This window comes from Ochotona princeps, chromosome 25, assembly GCF_030435755.1.
Source record: "Ochotona princeps isolate mOchPri1 chromosome 25, mOchPri1.hap1, whole genome shotgun sequence".
Lineage (NCBI taxonomy): Eukaryota > Metazoa > Chordata > Mammalia > Lagomorpha > Ochotonidae > Ochotona > Ochotona princeps.
The window spans coordinates 3,537,007-3,554,648 of record NC_080856.1 but is presented as its reverse complement, the minus strand read 5'-3'; the positions used below and the strand labels follow the sequence as shown (position 1 = coordinate 3,554,648).

Genomic DNA, 17,642 nt, shown 5'->3' with positions numbered 1-17,642 from the left:
GATTGTTTTTGGAAGGTAGATTCAATACTCTCACCTTTTCTGTTGTTACTAGATTTGTCAGATTTTAGCAAGAGTGTTTTTAACTTGTAGAGAAGTATTGTAAGAAGTATTGTGGACTTCATCGGAGGTGCTTCCACCACCTGCAGTCAAGAATTGGCTCATAACTTTACATTCAGAACAGATTTGCCCTGAAGCCATCCAAAACGACTGGACAAGACAGCATGATCGGGACTCATTATTTGCTGATTCCCCATTTAAAAATCTGCCTGCTCACTAAAATTTATTTGTAACCACAAAATCGGTCCTCTTGGTACCTAGGATGGTGTTGTGGCACCGTGTGCGAAGTTCCTGCTTAGGACATGAGCATCCCGTATCAGCCCCATTCCTGATCACCAGTGTGTACATCTCTCTTCTCTCTGTGTCTAGCCTTTCCCTGTCACTGTGCCATTCAAGTAAACGAGAGAAATCCTTACTCAAGGAAAAAAAAAGTTCTCATTGTGGTTTTCGAGTCATTTGCGGAAAAGGGCAGGGTGGTGAGAATTTGGAGTCACCTGTGTTCTCAGCTGGATCAGTCAAGGGCTGCGCTCTGCCTTCTCGTTTCATCTTCCACATAAACTACAAGAACCCTTTTCACTACCTATTCAGTGCCGTTTTTTTTCTTCTTGGCATTTTCCACGCAGTTGGTGATTTCACTGTTAGAGAGAGCCCCCAGGGGGTTGCTTAAGCACTGTATTTCTAAGCACAAGACTGTGAGAAAGGGTGTGGCAGGTAAGCTGAGGTCGGGCGTGAATTCTGGAACTGTAAGTGCCAGCGTGTGATTCCAGTGTTAATGAGTCGGCGGCACTCATTTGTATTAGAGAAGGCACCTTGAAGGAGGAATATGCGAGTGCAGGGCTAGCTGTTGACACTGGCTGACTAAAGGCTGAGATGACATGCTCCTGTCCTTGTGTATCCTCTGGGAACAGGACTTCAGGATTGGCAGATCCAGTGTGGCAACTCTAAAATATAACTACCTCACGTCATAGTGATCAATACATTTGTCTCCAGTGACTGTAACTCTTTCATACAGACAATTCCCAGAACTTGGCTGCTAGAGTCGCCCGCCGGTTGGTACTTGGGAGATGCGGGGGGTGAGGTGGAGGGCGTTCACTCAGTAGGTCTTCATTAAGATTCGTATTCTAGGACAGTTTTTGCCTCTTTTATTTTTGCTTCTTACGTACGCAGTATACTGGCCAGGGATATAAAAAAGATTTGCTTGCTAGTCAGCTGTGCTTGATGGATCTGCTTTGAAACTCATTGGAAATTATCTGACTTTCCTGGGAAAAAGTGAATTTTTAGAAAGCAGTTAGACCGTGCTGGCAGAAAAGTGTCAAGTAGAGAGAGATAATCTTAACAGTTATTATCGCAAACATGAAACCAGTGATGCCCTAAGTTGGGGGCAGGAGCTTTACGTCCGGTTGGAGGTGCTGCTCAAGGTGCTGTGGCAGCCCCTGCTCCAGCCTCACCTCCTCAGCATCGACTTGTTCTTCCTTTACACAGTTTCTGAACTGTGTCCTTTCTTTTTCTTGCACAAGGTCATCATCTGGAAATCCAGACTTTAACCATCTTCAAGGTTGCTCAGTTCTTTGGCTTGCATTCTCCCTCGACAGTCTCGGTGACACACAGCTAGTCATCTTCCCCAGGCTCATTTTCATCATGTCCTTCTGCGGATGTTACCTGCCCTACTTTGACACTTTCTGTGGCTATTTTTAACTTACTACAAGAACACTTCAGGCATTTTGTGAAGAACTGGAATTAAAAGACTTATTTACTTACAAAAACTTTTCATGTGCAGGCACAATTTTTTAAAAAAAGATTTTATTTATTTTTATTGGAGAGGAGGAGAGACAGAGCAGAAGATCTTCCATCCACTGATTCACTCCCAAGTGGCTGCAACGGCTGGTGCTGAGCCAGTGTGAAGCCAGGAACCTGGAGCCTCTTTCTGGGCCTTCCCAACAGGTGCAGGATCCCAAGGTATTGAGCCACTGTCCTCAACTGGCTTCCCAGGCCACAAGTAAGGGGAGCTGGATGGGAAGTGGGGTTGCCAGGACACGAACCGGTGCCAGATGGGATCCCGGCACGTGTAAGGCAAAGACTTTAGCCACTAGGCTACTGCTGGGCCCCGAGTTTTTTCATAATACATTGTTTTCTGTAAATTCTTTGAAGACTTACACAATCTCGGGAAAGTTTTGCAACAAAATCAGTTGACTTTTGATTTTATTTTCCATAAACTTCAAAAAAAATAAAGGTTTATTTATTTGAAAGGCAGAGTGATAGGAAGAGAGAGAGACCGAGACATCATCCGTCAGCTACTTCACACCCTAAATGTCACAGGGGCTGTCGCTGGCCAGTACTGGAGTAGGGAGCTGGAAACACAATCAAGGCCTGCCACATGGGTGGCAGGAAGAACCTCACTTATCTGAGCTGTCATTACTGCCCTTCATGGATAATAATGCAGGAAGCTCGAGGTGGGAGCTGGAGCTGAAGGAAGCCCAGCTATGCCTAAGTGGGGCACGGGCCTGTAGCGTCTCAGCTCTGCTCTCAGTCTGACGTAGACAGCATGAGGGCAGGGACATTTTCTGCCTACTACACATTTCTTTTATTTCTCCCTTATTAGGAGAGCAACCCTCTACATTCTCATTCCAGAAAAATCAGAAGGCAGACAACAACTCAGGAACTGTTTAAACCCTGTTCTCTCTCTCACTCTCTTATTTGTTCATTTATTTGAAAGCCAGGGGTTACAGAGCGTAGAAGAGACGGGGAGGGATATGGTGGAACAAGAAAGAGACCTGCTACATCACAGTTGACTGCCACGGTCAGGGCTGGCCTACCAGAGCCAGGAGCTGCCCTACCAGAGCCAGGAGCTGCCCTACCAGAGCCAGGAGCTGCCCTACCAGAGCCAGGAGCTGCCCTACCAGAGCCAGGAGCTGCCCTCAGCTTCCCTAGGGGCTCACTTTGACCATCCTGCACTGCTATTTCCAGGCTGTTAACAGGAAGCTGGGTCGAAAGTGGAGCAGCCAGGACTTGAATCAGCACTGACATGGCATGCTCGTCACAGGCAGTGGCTTACTGTGCTGGGCCTCCGATACCAGCCCCAGCATTTTATCTCTTAATGGAAATAAACATATCTTAAAATCAACCCTCTACATCTCTGGTGTCTGCATCCATGGGTTCAGCCAAGCCTGGGATCAGAAATATTCCTGACTTTTAAACGTTGCATTTGCTGTGATCTCATGTACAGACTTTTTGGTCTTGCCATTATTTCCTAAGAACTAGAGTATAGCAGTTAGTCATGTAGCATTTGTCTGTGGTAGGTATTGTGGGTACTCTAAAATTGACTTGAAGCATAGAGGATGGGTGCATGCTGCATGCCAGTCCTGTGCCATTTCATGAAAGGGACTTGAGCATCCAGAGTTTGGTCTCCATGGGGGATCCTGCTTCATTCGTGTCAACGAAGAAGGAGGGTTTCTGAACACTTAGGGGTTTTAAGGCACCTTGAAATTGACAAATAAGAAACAATTGTCACCTGCCAAATAAAATCATTGGGGAAAACACATGGTGTAAGGCTTTGAGCAAGTAGTTTAATTTCTCTAGGTCCTGACTTCTGTTATCCATACGATAAGGCAATTTTTTCCCAAGCTTTTAAAATTTATTTATTTTTGTTCATTTATTTTGAAGGCAGGGTTACAGAGGAGGAGACTCTGAGACAGAGGGAGGGAGATCCTGCAGCTGCTGGTTCATCCCCAGCTGGCTGCAGCAGCCAACCTAAAGCCTAAAGTTTGGAGCTTAATCTGGGCCTCTCACCCAAGTGTGGCACTCAAATCTTGGCCTGTTTGGGATTCTAGCACTACAGGTGGCATCTTTTACCTGTTACAAGATAAGGAAATTCAATGGGCTTATCTTTTCACTTATTACTTATATTAATATATAAAGATGGATATCTCCATTCTACTAAAAAATAATTGAAAGAGATTAATAGTTAACATACAGTTTTGTTTGTTTTTTAGCCTGGTCATTTTATGCCCTTGTTCTAGGCTGACTGGAAGTGACTGAGGCGGAAGTGACTGAGCCAATTGCAGTGTGGGATGGAAAAAAGCATGAGTGAAAGAACTGATGAAATCCAAAAAGCTTGTGGTTTGGCTAATAGTATTGTACCAATGTTAAGTTCTTACTTACAGTATATATATGTGATATTAATGTGAGCAGAAGCTGGGAAAAGTATACAACTTATTTCTAAGTCTAAAATATCTCAAGTTTTTTCCCCCTGAAAGATTATTTGTTTCAAAGTCAGAGTTACAGAGAATGAAGGAGAGAGAGATATCTTATATCTGCTGGCTCCCTCCCTAAGTGGCTACACTAGCCGGAGCTGAGCCAATCCAAAGCCAGAGCCAGGAGCTTCTGCCAGGTCTCCCACACAGGTGCGGGGACCCAAAGACTTGGGCCATTCTCTGTTGCTTTCCCAGGCACATTAATGTTGGATGGGAAGTGGAGCAGCCAGGGTTCAGACTGGCACCTGTTTAGGATGCTAGCGCCACAATCAGCAGTTTCACCTGTTTTGCCAGACTGCTGGCCACACAGGGTTTTTTGTTTTTTTGTGGTTGTTATTTGTTTTTAAGATTTATGTTATGTTATGTTATGTTATGTTATGTTATGTTATGTTATGTTATGTTATGTTATGTTAAAGGCAGAGCTACAGAGATAGAAGGAGAAATCCTCTATGTGCCGCTAACTCCCCAAATGGTTACAACCACCAGAGCTGGGCTGGTCCAAAGCTGGGAACCAGGAATTTTTACCAGGTCTCCTACCTGGGTGTGAGGCCCAAGGACCTGGGCAATCCTCCCCTCCCTTCCCAGGCCATTAGCAGAGATCAGAAGATGCGAAGAGAAGCTGCTGAGACTGGAACTGGTGCCCATATTGGATTCTGAGGCTGCAGGTGGAGGCTTGGCTTGCTATCCCTCCAGCCCCAGAGAGGTTTTTAAACTGTAGCCACTAAGGACACCTCATCAGAATGCTGCACCCGGTAACTCACACAGTTCACTAAGGGGGAAGACTGACAACCCAAGGGCTAAAACGGGCCAAAGACCGGGAAGGCCCGTTTGCCTAAGAGGCCATCTAGATGGACCTTAAACACACAGCAATGTGCTTGACAGTGCAGGAGGGTTCCAGTTCCTTTAATTTGCAACATTTTTAACTTTTAATTTTTATGAAATTTACTTCACTGGAAAGATGACAAGTTAAAGGCAGAAACAAGATCTCCCCTCTGCTGATTCACTCCAAAATGTCCAACACAGCCGTGGATGGGCCAGGTAGAAGCCAGGAGCCATGATCTAGTGCGGGTCTCCCGTGTGGGTGACAGGGGCTAGCTAACTGAGCCATCACCTTCTTTCTCCCAGGAAGAAGGGATCAGGAATGGAGCCAGGATCTTAACCATTTTACAGGACACCCACCCATCCAAGTTGTTGAACACATGTGCTTTGCTGATGAGATTGGAAAATGATGCAAATGCTTTGGAACAGAATAGGTAGTTCCTCAAAGAATTAAAACTACCATATGAGTTTTTTGTATATACCATAGAGTAATAAACAGTATAAGTGTACTGAGCGCCAGGGTTGGCGCTGTGGCATAGTAGGTAAAGCTGCTGCCTATGACACAGAAATCCCATATGGACACCAGTTTGAATCTGAGCTGCTCCACTTCTAATCCAGCTCCTTGCTAATGTGCCTGGAAAATAGCAGATAGCCCAACCCCAGCTGTTACAGCCATTTGGGGAGTCAATCAGCAGTCGGAGGATATCTTTCTTTCTCCCTCTCTCTGCAACTGCCTTTCAGATTGAACTCATGCCACTGAGTTGTGCACTTGAAATTGCTGAATAGCAAATCTTACGGATTTTACCACAATTTAAAAAATGGATAGTTGTGGTAATAGTGATGCAAATAGTGAAATGTAGATTAAAGTCACAGTGTAACCACATTACCTAAAATGGTTACAATGAGAAAGTAAGTGAAACTGGGCATGGATGTTAAGCCTGGCAGGTTAAGATGCTCAGGTTTCACGGTGGAGTCCCAGGTTCAATTCCCAGCCCCAGCTGCTGACTCCGCCTTCCTTTGCCTGCCTTTGAAGGCAGCCCTCGAAGGCTGTGATGATGACGCGTTGGTTGGTGTCCAGCCACCCACGCGGGAGGTTTGGGCAGCATTTCCGGCTTCTGGCTTCTGCCCTGGCCCGGCCATAGCTATTGTGGGCGTTTAGAGGCAGTGGAGAGGAGCTCTCTTCATTTGTTTCTCTCTGCCTTTCAAGTAAACTGAAAAGAACAACCAACTGGCCAATGAATCAATGATGGGAAGCAGCTGGAGCACTGCTGGTTGTTGCGTGAGCTTTGGAAAGCTGACATTATCTGCCTAGTTGAACACATGCATACCCTATAACACAGCATGTCAGCTCCCAGCTTCAGACCCGACAGGAGTAGTTTCCTTATAGATACTAGAAGACACACAAAAATGTTCTTAGCATCATTATAATAGCCCCCAAAGTGAACACAGCCAAAGCCCTCTTCAACAGGAGAATGAATTCAATAATTTGTGAACGTGTGCCATTGGAGTCTTTCTGACAATAGAAGCAAGTTACAACTACTGAGAGCAGCAAACTTGGATAACTCTTCAATGAGCAGGGGGGAAAAAGACTTGTGGAGTATGTATTTTCCGATATTTGTAATCAGTGGTGCTGGGAACCAGGTTGAGCTACCTAAGGTAATGACTGAAAGGAGACCCACGGAAGGCGTTAGCATGCGGGAATGTTCGCCTGCCTTATCTGCCTAGTGATAAAATGGATGTGATGACTTCTGAAATTTTATCAAGCTATAACTGCCTGATTGATTTTTTTACTTTTTTTGCAGATAAGTTATACTTTGATAAAAAAAAAATTGTAAAGCATATAATGAGAAGTCCACATCTTTGTTTAATGACATTAGGCTGTATTATTTTATTCTAACTCCCCCACCCGTGACCCTATGTTGTGATTAGAATCCTTGAATACATATTCTCGCATACTTTTTTTTAAGGCACACCAAAGGAGCGTGAAGGAGTGATTTTTTTGTTTGTTTTCTTGTTTCTTTGTTTTTTAGATTTGTTTTATTTTTATTGGAAAGTCAGATATGCAGAGAGGAGGAGAGACAGAGAAGAATATCTTCCGTTCGCTGATTCACTCCCCAGATGGCAGCAGCGGCTAGAGCTCAGCTGTTCTGAAGCCAGGAGCCTGGAGCCCAGAGCCTCTTCTGGGTCTCCCATGTGGGTGCAGGGTCCCAAGGCTTTGGGCCATCCTCTGCTGCTTTCCCAGGCCACAAGCAGGGAGCTGGATAGGAAGTGGGGCTGCTGGGATTAGAAACGGCACCCATGTGGGATCCCGGCGCATGCAAGGCAAGGATTTAGCCACTAGGCTACCGTGCTGGGCCCTCTCCTACTTTAATTCTGGTTGGTTTCAAGTTTAAAATGATATTTTCCGGTTGAAGCTTGACTTCTCTTTGAGGACAGTTTCAGCTGGAGGTGCTAGCTTGAGTAGCAGAACCCTGACCTACGTGGAGCTCCAGTTGCTGGGTCAGGAGAATTGGGGATTGAAGTCCATGCTCCACTCCCATATTCTGGAGGGCTTGACAGGGAGTGGATTGAGCAGGTGGCTCAGCCTGTGTTCGTGTGCCGCAGTCTCTCTTTTGCTTAACTATGGGGCTGGAAACTCGGATTCGTCCGGGCCGGGAGTGTGCTCAGCTACACTAGGCAGAATTTTGTTAGGGATGTTTCTACTTACAGTTTTGTCAATTCCTATATGTACTAGTTTCTTTTACCTTTTAGGTACCGGTCCTGTATCTGAATCCTTTTGGCTTTGCTCTGTTTATTCTTTGATGAAGGCATTTCTTTTTTTTTAAATTAAGCAGACATTCATTCACAGATTGTTTACTGTATGCCAGGCACTTGGGACGTAGGACTGGACATGTGGTCTCCGCGGTCCCAGTGTGGAGCTAGACGGATGGCTGAATGATAATGCTATCAGCCCTGGTGTGTGCTGTGACACAGGTCGGTCAAGGGGTTACTCAGTGACACAGCATGGGCCAGCCTCAGCTGGAAACATACTGAGCCCAGGAAGTTACAACTAGGCTGTCGATTTTGAAAGCCGTGTGTGGGTGTGTTCAGAGTGGAGAGGCGGGGAAAGGCAGAGACAAAAGGCTTCAAGGGTACACAGAGGCCAAGTTAGGAAGGGTCTTCTATGTCATGCCAAAAGGGTTGGTCTTCAATTTGAGGACAGTAGGGTGAGTTAGAGAGGCAGCATCAAGAACAAAGAAATGAGGTGATCAGATTTTAAAATGATCATGCTGGTGACATATGTATAAATACATACATATAATTAAGTTGAATGTAGTGAACTCAAGTGGGGGGCAGGGCAATGGCTCAAAAGGCAGATCCTCCTCCTGCAAGTGCTGGCATCTCATATGGGTCTCAGTTCATGTTCCAGCTGCTCTACTTCTGATCCAGTTCCCTGTTTGTGGGAAGCAGTGAAGTCCTTGGGCCCTTGTGCCCGCATGGGAGACCTGGAAGAAGCTCTTTGCTCTTGGCTTCAAATTGGCTCAGCTCTGGCCATTGCAGCCAATTTTGGAGTGGATGGGAGACCTTTCTCTGTCTCTCCTTCCCTCTGTAAATTTGCCTTTCCAATAAAATAAATAGATGAATAAATATTTTTTAAAAATGACTTGCAGTAGGCTGTTGCAGGGGTAGGCTTAACTAGGCCCTTACTTCTCGGAGAGTGGCAGCAACAGAGGCAAGGTCAGAGCTGCTCAGCACACAGCATCTTGATGGATGCAATGGCCTGCCGCAGAGGGCTGGTACAAAGAAAGGAGAGATGGCAAGAGTGTCCTGCATGTTCTGTCCTCACTCTGGCCTCCTTCTCCCCAGACATGCGGCGCTGACTCCTCTTCCTCCCCTACTTTACAGCCTAAATGGTCCTTAGCCAATGTCACACCCTTGCCGTATATTCCCATAGCACCTGTACTCGCGTTGTCATGTCTCACTCCCTCTATACAAGTATTTAATTGCCAGTCTATTTCCCTGGACTGTACTATGAAGGCAGTGGCTGTCTTATATGGTGCCTGGCACGTGGTAGGCACTGGGCAGATGTATCCGGTATGGTCAAATGAGTGAATTCACTACTGTGTGTAAGAAGATAGGGCTTCCGTTTGGTGCACACCTGGGCGTGTTGAGAACGGGGAGGCTCTGTGCCAGGCCCTGCCCCAGTGCTGCGGTCACTAACTGTCCCTGGGGGCAGGATGGAATTGAACCGCTGGATGCCAGTGGCTGCTACCGAACCTCAGAATGTACAAACCAAGAGATCTGCCTTGAAATGGCAAATATTTCACACCAGAATTTTTTAAAAAATGTTTCAAAGACATTTCAGTGTTGTATTTTCTGTGAAGAGTTTAAACTCACGAGGACCCATTTTATGTTCTTCTAAATTTTACATCCACAAAATTAAGAAATTAATATGAGTTGTTAGATATTGTTAGCAACTTAATTTTGAAACAGATTTCTCCCTCCAATTTCTGGAATAATTTAATTGAAGCATATTCTCAAGGACTAAGCTGAGTTGCTGAAAAAAGAAAATAATTCATAACCACTGACATGATTAAATTGAGTTTCCATCAGTAACATGTGATGCAGACACTGCTGAAATAAACTGGGTTTTAATTAGGAAAAGAGAGGGTGGGTGGGAGAGATGGATGTACATGTTATAATTATTCACAATCATAGTAAATTTTAAGTGATACCAATAAGTTCCAAGCACTGTTCTAAGTGCCTTATTTTTTAAAATATATTTATTTTATTTTTGTGGGAAGGCAGCTCTTACAGAGAAAGGGGAGACAAAAAGAGAGATCTTCCATCCGCTGGTTCACTCCCCAAAGGGTCGCAGCAACCAGAGCTGAGCTGATCCAAAGTCAGGAGCCAGGAGCTTCCTCCCTGTCCCCTGAGGGTGCAGGGTATGCCAAGCTCCCCTTCACACCCAAGTCTTCCCACCTGGAAGGCCTGGCTGCTTCCCCAGCAACGTGTGCTGCCTCCGTGTTGAATCTGATCCCTGCAGAATAGTAGAATCCTTGCGGGTAGACAGGATGGCGCCTGGCTTCTTGTAGATGGCGAGACAGGGCCTGCATACTCGGCAGCAGCAACATGGCACGCCTGGAGGAGCAGAGCAGATTAGGGCCTCCCAATCCACCCAGCCCCGTAACTGACCAGACTGAGCTTTGAACTCAAGTGCTTAAGAACCTTTGCCTGTGTAATAAGCTCTAAGTTAGGGAACTAGGGAGTAGGTGTCCCTGCCTCCGCCTTTTGGCCTCAGAGAAGCGGCTGGATTAGAATACTGAATGTCAGGACTGGAAGGAGCCCGTTCTCGCCTTCCACGGTCCACCTTTCCCTCCACCTCATTTTATAACAAGGAAACCACAGAAAGGAGTCAACTTGCCGAAGTCTATGCAGCCCTGGGGTCGGAGGACAGGATCGCGTGCCGGTGCCGTTTGCCCAGCACCGCCTGATGCCTTGGGTTTCACCTTATGTTCCAAACGGTTCTGTTGTCACAGGAACTTCTTCATTGCTTGCTTCTCTTGGAAATAACTGTCTTTTCCTCTCTTTCTTATCAGACCTCAGCATATACTAACTCTGACTTCACCTGGTCTAGCCTGCTTTCATTGATGATGTCACTAGCAAGCCACCAGTGTTTGGGGTTAACAGTGGGAGTCTTCTGAGCTTTACAAGACCGAGTGGGTGTTTGCAAAGCCTGTACGCAGGGGAAGAAATGGCTTAGCTTTTTTGTTTCTCACTCTTTGTGTGTGTTTTTTTTCTCTCACTATCTTTGTGATAGGGCCTTTATTTCAAAACAAGTTGCCCAAAAAGGTGTTTGCTTTGTTTTGTTTGGAGGCATTGCTCAGGCCTCACCTGAGCGTTAGGCGGTCTGCGGCCTGTGCAGCAGTCCTGCTCTTGCTCTGCTGTAGTTGTATCTTCCAGGCACTTTATGGTAAAGTGAAATGATAGTAAAAAGTTTCTAAAAAGCACTTAACACCTGTTCCTTGTGCCTTACACGTCCTGATTGAATTCATGGATCTTCAGTTTTCAAATGTGATAGCAACTGTTCTGCTTGTTTCAGTAGCATTACACAGAGATGTAGTGAGGTTGCTATTTTCTTATGTAGTCTTTTTAAATTAAAACCTACATTAATGAAACCAAATGTCATTGACTAAAATAGCTCTGAGTTTAACCTGTCAAGGTGATAGTTTACTGTGTTTATTATTATTTTCAGATTTTAGTTTTGTTTATTTGAAAATCATAGTTACAGGGAGAGTAGGGGAGGCAGAGAGGAGAGACCCTTGGACTGGCTCACTCCCTGGATTGCCGTAGCAGCCAGGGCTGAGCTGGCCATGCCAGGAGCCAGGAGCTTCATCGGGGTCCCCCACAAACACCTCTGCTTTTCCCAGTCCATTAACGGGGATACTGGCCAGTGCCAGCATTGCAGACTGCAGCTTTACACACCGGCCCTCGTACTGTGCTTATCATTTCATTCTTGATCCTGCTTCCTTTAAAAGTCAGGTTTTTTTTTTTAAAGATGTATTCATTTTATTACAGCCGGATATACACAGAGGAGGAGAGACAGAGAGGAAGAGCTTCCGTCCGATGATTCACTCCCCCAAGTGAGCCGCAATGGGCCGGTGCGCGCCGATCCGAAGCCGGGAACCAGGAACCTCTTCCGGGTCTCCCACACGGGTGCAGGGTCCCAGTGCATTGGGCCATCCTCCACTGCTTTCCCAGGCCACAAGCAGGGAGCTGGATGGGAAGTGGAGCTGCCGGGATTAGAACCGGCGCCCATATGGGATCCTGGGGCTTTCAAGGCGAGGACTTTAGCCGCTAGGCTACGCTGCCGGGCCCAAAAGTCAGGTTTTTTATGGTTGAACACTACCATTTAAGCTGGTCATCTTCTGTGTATTTGAATGTTTACTTATCATTTTACTTTCAAGCAGAGACAAAGAAAGGGAGAGATTGTCCATCTACCAGTTCACGTCCTCATTTAAAAAAAAAAAAGATTGGGCCTGGCGTGGTAGCCTTGTGATTAAAGTCCTTGCCTTACACATGCCAGGATCCCATTTGGGTGCTGGTTCATGTCCTGGCTGCTGCACTTCCCATCCAGCTCCCTGTTTGTGGCCTGGGAAAGCAGTTGAGGACGGCCCAAGGTCTTGGGATCCTGCATCAGTGTGGGAGACCTGGAGGAAGTTCCTGGCTGCTGGCTTCAGATGGGCTCAGCTCTGGTCCTTGCAGCCACTTGGGGAGTAAACCAGTGGGTGGAAGATCTTTCTCTGTCTCTCCTCCTCTCTGCATATCTGACTTTCCAACAAAAATAAATAAATCTTTAAAAACAAACAAAAAACGATTCATTTGCTTTTGTTGGAAAGGCAGATTTACAGAGAAAAGGTTCTCTCTCCAAATGGCCACAGTGGTTGGCGCTAAGCTGATCTGATTCAAAGCCAGAAGCCAGGAACTTCCTCCGGTTCTCCCACATAGATGCAGAGTCCTAAGGCCTTGGGCCGTCCTCGACTGCACAGAGAGCTGGATGAGCTATCATGCCCCTGCCCCTGCCTCCACGCACACACCAAGTCTCACTTGCTCACTTCCCCGGTGCTTCAACAGCCAGTGCTCAATGCAGGCCTCCCGTGTGAACGGCAGAGCCAAGCACTTGGACTGTCATCTGCTGCCTCTCGGGTGCATGTTAATAGGCTGTGGGATCAGAAGCAGAGGAGCCAGGACTTGAACCAGGGACGTGATATGAGACAGGATCATGACAGGCAGCGCCTTAGCCGCCCCATGCTCTGCTTAGTTAAATCCCTATAGAAATACTAACATGACAGTCTGCTGATTATTTAAATATTCCAAGAGTAGAACTCCATACTAATAGTGTAATAGACCTTAGACCTACTTTTGTTCCTAAAATCTTCATTGCAATAACAGGACATATAAAATACAACTCATATATTGGATTAAAATTGATACAGATCAGGCCCAGCGCAATGGCTCAGCAGCTAAATCCTCCCCTTGCATGCACCAGGAACCCAAATGGCTGCCTGCTTGTGTCCTGGAAAGCTGGTAGAGGACATCCCAAAGCTTCAGACCCTGCACCTGTGTGGGAGACCTGGAAGAGGCTTCTAGCTCCTGGTTTCAGATCAGCTCAGCTCTGGCCATTATGGCCACTTTGGGAGTGAACCAGCAGATGGAGGATCTTTCTCTCTGTCTCTTCTCTGTAAATCTGCCTTTCCAATAAACATAAATAAATCTAAAATAAAATAACTAACACAGATCAAGCAGTGGAGAAAATACTATAACTACTGATTAAGATGCTACTAAAGGACTCATCACCAAGCAGATCCTGGCCGTGGTCAGTAATCGGGCTAAGCCGTGAGACGTGGAAGGTGAAGCTCCAGGTCCTCTAGAACGGGCGTGACACCCTGACTCTGCAAGGTGCTCCCAGATGATAGGAGACATGAGTAGCATGCAAAATCTGAAAGCATATTGGGTGACTTGTCAGGCTTCTGCTCTGTGCCAGGCACTGTGGACCAAGTGGGCTAAGTCCCTGAAGGACCTGGAGTCTGTGAGCAGGGTAGTGCCTGGGCACAGAGACTACGTGATGAAGGGTGAAGGCGCAGCAGGTCTGCCAACATTCCTATGTTGGAGCATCATTTGAACTGCACCTTTAAGAGCTGGAATGAGTGGAAAAGGACACAGTATGCTAATTACATCATTATGAGGTTATCTGCATTAAGTAGTTAGTACAGATACCTTTTTTGAAAATTATTATTATTATTATTATTGGGAAGGAAAATTTACAGAGAGAGGAGAGACAGAAAGGTCTTCCATCATTTAATTCACTCCCAAAATGGCTGCAACAGCCAAAGCTGAGCCTATCCAAAGCCAGGAGCCAGGGGTTTATTCCAGGTCTCTCATGCAGGTGCTGGGATTAGAACCGGCACCCATATGGGATCCCGGCGCGTTCAAGGCAAGGACTTTAGCCACTAGGCCACGCCACCGGGCCCAAGAAGTTCTAGTTTTGCAAAATCTCTTCCCTGGTTCTGTCCATACCTCCCATGCAAGTAAGAATTTAACTCAAGATATGCCAGAGTTCGGTGCCAGAGCCCTGGTGTGAGCCAGTAGGGAGCTTCTGATTAGTTGTTTAAACTTGGAGGTCATAAGGAACTCTGGTGTTCAGGGAAACGCCTGTTTACTGTACCGATCCAAATCAAGTGACTTGAGAAGCAGCAGTGCCTTCTTGACCTCGGTGCGTATTGATCTTGGTATCAGCACCTGCAGTGACGTGTCCTGAAGGGCGGGAGGAAATGAGCAAGTGCCTTATACACCGGTGGGGAGGAAAGGCTGCAGTCACTGCACAGAGTCCCCCCGGGGCAGCAGGCTTGGAGGGCCTCACAGGACATTCAGGGCCTGGCTGCAGAGTTTTCTCTCCACTCCGCCTTGCGAAGGGCCGCGCCAGGTATTGACTGATGTGAAAAGGAACGCAGCTCGTTAGCCTTCGTGAACTTCTGAGTGCCCAGGTGTGAGGCTTCTTTGGAGCACTCAGATAGCCCTGACATTTCCAGGCCAGCTTTCCCCCAAGGCTGCACCATGGAGAGGTGGGACGGGAAGGAGGCCACCTCAGCTTTTCTCGTGCCTGAGTGGATGGTGAGTTCTTTGGGGGCTTTGTTTTCCCCTTTTGTTCCTTGATGATGAGAGGCAACCAGGCCTGATGACAGAGATGACCTGTAAGAAGTGCCTGCCAAGATCCATGTTTGGGAAAACAGTGGCTGTCGTCTCGGCTTAGTTTTTTATGTACTAGGTCACCCCTCCCCAGCTCCATCCCTGTCTCTTAATTAATTGCCAGTAGGGCCAGGGAAGGGAGCTAGGAGAGCTGCCCTGCTGGAGGCAGCTTACTTGCTTGGCTGTGTGTGGTGGGCGGGGGACTCTGCTGCTGCAGCTCCTGTACTGCGTGGACTGTTTTATCCTGGCTTTGCATTTTGCTTTTAAGCTGATGTTTAATTATGTCCCTGCAGATAAAGAAAATGGACAGTAAGGAGGAACAGAGAACAGACTTGCAGAAATGGTGTTCAAGTTGTGTCTGGAAAGATTTTAAATATTTCTTTCCTACTTGCCTGTTCATTCGTGAACCCCACCTCACCCCCATCCGTTTCTCCCTACTTTTTTTTTTTAATTTATTTTTATTGGAAGTCAGTTTTACAGAGACGAGAGACAGAGAAAAATCTTCCATTCACTGGCTCACTCCCCAAGTGGCCACAATGGTCAGAGCTGAACCAATCCAAAGCCAGGAGCCCAGAGCTGCTTCTGGGTCTCCTGCACAGGTACAGGGTCTCAAGGCTTTGGGCCATCCTCTGCTGTTTTCCCAGGCCACAAGCAGGGAGCTGGATGGAAAGTGGAGCAGCTTGGAGAGTACCCATCTGGGATCCTGGCACAGACCAGACAAGCACTTTAGCCTGTAGCCTACTGTGCCAGGCCCTCTCCTCCTTTTTAAAGATTGGTCTATTTATTTGAACATGAGAGAAAGAAGGGAAGACAGAGAGATCCCCCATTTGCTAGTTCGTGCCCTAGAAGACCACAACCAGGATTGACTCGGTTTGAAATCAGGATTCAAGAATTTCATCTGGGTCTTCCATGAGCATGGCAATTGGGTTGTTTTCCATTGCTTTTCTCAGGCCATTAACAGGGAGCTGGGTCATCAGTGGAGCAGCCAGGGTATGAGCTGATGCCCACTGAAATGCTGGCATTACAGGTGGCGATGTTACTGTTGTGCCACATACTGGCCCCTCTCCAACGGTGCTTATTTATAATTTGTGCAAGATGAGAACTACATGACTCTTAATATAGTCATTCAAAATACCACGTATGCTAAATTGTTTTAATATAATCATAGGACTTATTTGTTGATAAGAACTAGTGCATAAAACCTAATTTTTAAAATCTAATTTTGACTTTTGATTTAAAAAGCATAATAGTTGTTTGTGTGTGTGTGAGAGAGAGATTTGAAAGGCAGTAATCTAATAGACAAATCTTCTGTCTGCTGGTTTACCCTCAACTCTTCAAATGACTGCAGACAACCAGGTCTGAGCCAAGCCAAAACCAGAAGCCAGGACCTCCATCAGGGTCCCCTGCATGAGTGGCAGAGCCCCAAGCACCTGCGCCATCCTCCACTGCTTCCTCAGGTGCATTAACAGGAGCTGGATTGGAAGTGGAGTGGCTAGGAGTTGAACTGAGCACTCCAATATAAGATGCTGGTGTTAATAAGCAATAGCTTAAAACCTCTGTGTTACAATGCCAATCCCATCCTTATATTTCTGTTTTTAATTTTATTTTTACTTTTTTATTTTTAGAGGCTAAATTACAGAGAGAGGGGGAAGAACAGAGAGAGGTGGTCTTTCACTCACTGCTTCCGCTCCCAGATGGCTGCAGTGACTGGGGTTAGATCAAGCAGACCGGGAACGAGGAGCTTCAGCCAGGCACTGGAGCCATCCTCCGCTGCTTTCTCAGGCTCATTAGCAGGAGGCTGCCTTGGAACTGGACCCTCTGTGGGATGCCAGTGTTGCAGGTGGTGCTTAACATGCTGTGCTGCAATACCTTCAAACCGGATTTCTTAGAATCTGCAAAGGTGTGTGTGAGAGAGAGAAAGAGACTACTGCTTAAGGGATATGAACTAGGGCTTCTCAGCTTTTATGTAAAAATTTCCCTATGGGGGCCCAGCGGCGTGGCCTAGCGGCTAAAGTCCTCGCCTTAAAAGCCCCAGGATCCCATATGGGTGCCGGTTCTAATCCCGGCAGCTCCACTTCCCATCCAGCTCCCTGCTTGTGGCCTGGGAAAGCAGTTGAGGACAGCCCAATGCATTGGGACCCTGCACCCGTGTGGGAGACCCAGAAGAGGTTCCAGGTTCCCGGCTTTGGATCAGTGCGCACCGGCTCGTTGCGGCTCACTTGGGGAGTGAATCATCGGAGGGAAGATCTTCCTCTCTGTCTCTCCTCCTCTGTGTATATCTGGCTGTGATAAAATGAATAAATCTTTAAAAAAAAATTTCCCTATGGAAAATGGTTAGCATCTATCCCAGGTTTATTTAATATTTGTGGAATCATGAATTTAACAACCGTTAGTAATGAACTTGAGTATAAGGTAGGCCTTAAGGCCTAACAAGGTGCCTACATTTCAGCTCCATTAGTTATTGTTGCAGAGGTAATTATTATTTTTCTTTTTCTTTTTTTTTTTTTAAGATTTATTTTTTTTTTATTTTTTTTCCTTTAATATTCATTTATTCATTAATTACATTGCATTACATGACACAATTTCATAGGTACTGGGATTCCTCCCCCTTCACCCCAAACCCTTCCCCCATCATGAATTCCTTCACCTTGATGCATAACCACAGCTCAAGTTCCGTTGAGATTCCCTAATTAAAAGTTTACACCATGCAGAGTCCAGCATCCCACTTGTCCAGTTCAAGTTCAACGGCCTCTTAGGGAGGCCCTCTCAGGTTTGTAGGCAGAGCCAGCA

At 46.4% G+C, this 17,642-nt stretch overlaps 1 protein-coding gene across 4 annotated transcripts in view; it reads left to right on the top strand.

Annotated features, from left to right (window-relative positions):
* Nucleotides 1-17,642, top strand: part of AHCYL2 (adenosylhomocysteinase like 2) — a 151,853-nt gene that overhangs the window by 83,051 nt on the left and 51,160 nt on the right. For 2 of the 4 annotated variants that reach the window (XM_058655061.1, XM_058655060.1), the window contains exon 1: nt 14,557-14,777. The exons of the other annotated variants lie outside the window; for them this stretch is intronic. In XM_058655061.1, coding sequence (XP_058511044.1) covers nt 14,721-14,777 — 57 coding nt within the window. In that variant the 5' untranslated portion in view covers nt 14,557-14,720. Of the gene's footprint in view, nt 1-14,556; nt 14,778-17,642 lie in introns of those variants that run through there. 4 annotated transcript variants of the gene reach the window in all.